This window comes from Cynara cardunculus (genome assembly GCF_001531365.2).
Source record: "Cynara cardunculus var. scolymus isolate 2C chromosome LG 2, CcrdV1, whole genome shotgun sequence".
In the NCBI taxonomy this organism is placed as follows: domain Eukaryota; kingdom Viridiplantae; phylum Streptophyta; class Magnoliopsida; order Asterales; family Asteraceae; genus Cynara; species Cynara cardunculus.
In genome coordinates, this window is record NC_037529.1 from 68221779 (window position 1) to 68225858 (window position 4080).

At 35.6% G+C, this 4080-nt stretch overlaps 1 protein-coding gene across 3 annotated transcripts in view; it reads right to left on the reverse strand.

Moving 5' to 3' along the window:
• The window catches only part of LOC112505684 (probable serine/threonine-protein kinase At1g54610), an 8314-nt gene extending 5766 nt beyond the window's left edge, over window positions 1-2548 (reverse strand). For 2 of the 3 annotated variants that reach the window (XM_025109596.1, XM_025109595.1), the window contains exons 1-3: window positions 2443-2548; window positions 1467-1999; window positions 794-1078 (exon numbers count right to left, since the gene is read on the reverse strand). In XM_025109596.1, coding sequence (XP_024965364.1) covers window positions 794-1078; window positions 1467-1874 — 693 coding nt within the window. In that variant the 5' untranslated portion in view covers window positions 1875-1999; window positions 2443-2548. The remainder of the gene's footprint in view (window positions 1-793; window positions 1079-1466; window positions 2000-2442) is intronic. The other variant, XM_025109597.1, reaches the window with a different exon arrangement.
• Window positions 2549-4080: the final 1532 nt, after the last annotated feature.

A 4080-nucleotide genomic window follows, 5' to 3' on the forward strand; every position in this document is an offset into this window, starting at 1 on the left:
GGTAGTGAAGGGGGGTGTTCACCCCACCCACTCTTGTCTGCCCCCACCCCACCGACCACCATGTCACTACTATCATCGTCACAGCTACCGCACCCACTCCAACAATAGTGGCATGGTGGTCAGTGGTGCGTTGTGGTAGGGTGGGGTGGGTGGCGGTTGTGACGGCAACAGTAGTTGCGGGGGGTTAGGGGTGGGAGCGTGACAGTGACAATAGTAGCATGGTCGTGGTGGGGTGGGGGTGGGCGGTGTTGGTTAAATTGGATGCAAAAGGCTGGAATTCAATTCCTTCACTTATGCCAAGGAATGATGGATTCATTAATTTGTGGAATTCAAAGGATTCCATCCATTTCAATATGTGAACCAAACAAAGGAATTGGAATTTGGTCAAAGGAATTGATCATTCCAATTCCTTTGAAATCCTTTGAATTATGTGAATCAAACAGCACCTTAGGTTCTACATGATGGTGCCATTTCTCTCAATCTTTACAGTACAGTTTGTGGATCTTGTCTCCATTTCTTCTAAACGAACCCTAATCACATCGTATTTATCCTCACCAAATGACTAGGGCCCACAAAAGAAACTGATGAACAGTGGACTCTTATCATTTTTAGGCGAATGGTCTTCCAAGACATCACAAAAGATGTCCAAAATCAAAGAAATGTAGAAAAACAAAGGGAGGTATCTAATGGCCAAATGTCAGTGGTTTTTAATAGTAAACAAGAAAGATAACAAATTTAATGTTTCTGAATATTTGCATTTGTAACTATAAAAGATTTCTGAATATTTGCATACCTGTGATTCTGTGAACTTAAGAGCAGGGTGAGAAGCAAGCCCTGCAAGATCATGTTCCATGTACTCAAAAACAAGATACAAACTGCATGACATCCGAGATGTCACAAGACCTTCCAATTTTATAACATTTGGATGATCAAGCCTGCGTAGAATGTGAATTTCCCTGGCCATAAACCGTACACTCTCGGGTTCCAGATTGTCGAATCTTACTTTCTTTAAAGCAACAATCTTTCCCTGATCAAGATCACGAGCCCGATAAACATTACTATATGTACCTTGTCCAATCTGAAAAAAGTGGCGAGAAAACCATCAACAACTAATGAAAGAAAGTAAGCACTTTTCAAGATTCAATTCAATTCATTTAGAAAGTTGGGACGTATAATGTAATCTACACAACTCATTTCCCTTGTAGAGAAAAGTTCAAATGGCAACCATAAATATTTTGAGAACCATGAAACCAACTATTTCATGTATTATTCATACTGAATAACCCTAAATAATCATGAATATCAAGCATTTTCTTTATGAATACAAAGCATAAACATCCCCTGTATGGTGTATTGGTACAAAGACTTGCTTTAACCTGCCAGTTTGAACTCTTCATTGAAATAATAAAGCATCCTAATCATACATTGGAAGATAAAAGTTGCAATCACAAAAAATAGAAGCAAACCTTGTCCAATTTCTCAAAAGAATCTGCTCTCCTGGGCACCCATCCTTTAATAGCTTCACCAGCAACTGCCGCTAGCCATGGCGGCCAACCAGCGGCCACCTGCTCTCCTTCAGTTGCTCTAGGAACACTTCCCATGGATGGATGGTGTGTAGAAACAATGGTTTCTGGTTTATCTCTTTTTCTCTCAAAATTCTCGGCTGGCAATCTAATCGAGCCATTAACTTGTTTATCTATCAGCATTGATCCACCATCACTATTATCTGATTGGGTTTTCACCCGGTAAACCTCTCTTCTTGATGATGTAACCCTAGGGACCCGTAATTCCGATGAAATTTTATTGCCATATCTATCCCTTGGACTCTCTCTGCTATCTTCAATGGCGGATGGCTTGCCACAAACACAACCCATAATCCACCGAAGCAGAAACTCACTTCCCACAATTAGCTTTTTTCCCCAATGTCAGAAAAACGAAATGAAAAAAAACCCAACTATTTTCTTCAAGAATACAACACAACCCTACCAGCATCATCTCCCTAAATTTAAAAAAGAGAAAGTATAAGCCATCATAAATCAAGAAAACAAAAACCCATAAAAACCCACAAATTAAAAATACAAATAAATTCATGTACTTCCATAGACTGAATTCGTCAATGCCCATTTGACAATCGACAGAAAAAACCATTTTAAATTACTACAAAAGAACAACACCCCATCTACTTAAATAAAATAATCACTGTACATAAAAGAAATAAATAAACAAATACATAAAAACATAAACGAAATCATAAAATTCACAAACTAATCTCCCAAATGTCTACTATGAACACATTCCAACAGCGAAATTAAACAGCCTGACCCGAATTGAAGCGTAATTAGCTGAAATTGTTTGATAAATTAACATAAAAACTGGTAAATAAGTTGAAATTCTTTGTTTGCTTACCCACGAATCAAGATAGTGAGTTGAATGAAATGGTACCTGAAATGAAGGTTGCATTATGAGTTGAAGAAAGAGTGATTTAGGGTTCGAAAAGTCGCGGATCTGAGGTTGCAGGATCTGTGAAGAGGCGGATAGATGGAATGGATAGAGATGGAAGAAGGGGGGGTTTTAATTCTTGAAAAACAGAAATGGAAAATGGAAAAATGAAAGAAAAGGTCTATACATTTTCTTGTTTAGCATTTATATATATTCTGACAGTTTGGGGGCAGCTTTTGGAAGTCTGTTTCTTTTGGAGAGAGATGGGTCTCGTGTACTGAGACATCCTTACCACCACTCGCAAGTCAATACTTAGATTTATTCATAATAATATTTTCTTGAGTAAACTCTAAATTTGGTCCTTCTGGTTTGTCTGTTTGTACAGTTTTGAAATTATAAGATGGTTATCATGGTTTGTAAAAAATCTGGTTTTGATCTCATGCTCAGACGATGAAACAAAATTCTATTTATGAAAAAACCTTCCAACCAAAAAATTTCAAAATATATACAAAGAAATTAATACACATAGACAGCTTTATTCATACATAACTTAATGGAAAACCAACCAAACAACTCATTGGTTGTACATTCAATCATCCCATATGCTCTCTTCTACTTCTTCCAACTCTATCTAAAGGGTAAAAGTCGCTCTTACGACAATCTCACCACTCCAACATTGCCGCCACTGTTGAGGATTTCTTCTCTTGTTGGCGCCTTGGAAAGGGTTCATTCAACAAGGTCGATTCGGTCCATATGTGGTACAAACGGTGAAGCTCGAGTTTCTTCCAAAACCAATTCTATAATCAAACCACATGATTCTCTACACTACGTTGGATCACAAAGGGCATTTGAAAATTCGTATGATGAGTCAAGTAACTGATATGGGATAGTTCATGTCGAACTAGATGGAAACAAGGTAGGTTTCCAAAGGGACCAAATCAAAAACATCTGGATTTTTATCTTTTACCCAATCAAAGACCAAAGGGATCAAAATTATGAAATCGATTTTGATTGAGTAAAAGGCAAAAAATCGATAAAATAACGAAAATGTTCTTCGGTTAATGAAGCATTTTAACATCCGTTAGAGGGAAGAATCAAATCTGAACGTTTTCGTAAACCATGATAGCTATTTTGTAATTTTAAAAACTGTAAGGAGGAAAAGTGTTATTTTTTACAAACCACAAGGACCAAATTTGTAGTTTGCTATATTGTTTTTACTTTTCTATTAATTATTTATTAAAATAATAATAACAGATTTCAATGTTATTAAATATATGTCATTTATATAATATTTAAGTTTTTTGTCCGTTAAAATCGATCAAATGATTTGAAGTGGTTTTTTTTAATTAATTATCGTTTTATTATAATCATCAATGTAAATGTGTGTTATAAAATCTCTCTCTATATATATATATAAAAAGGAGAATCATCAAAAGATGATGTGGCATCTTGAGAAAGTTAGAATCATTGATTGTTATTTTTTCTAATTTTTGAATTATTTTAAATAAAAACATAYCATTAAATAAATAAACCTTTCATTTATCTATATATACTAGAAGCGTACTCGCGCAATGCAGCGAGATACATCGTGTTTTTAATATTTCATTTTATTCTTTATCTCAGTCGATGTTATAATATGGC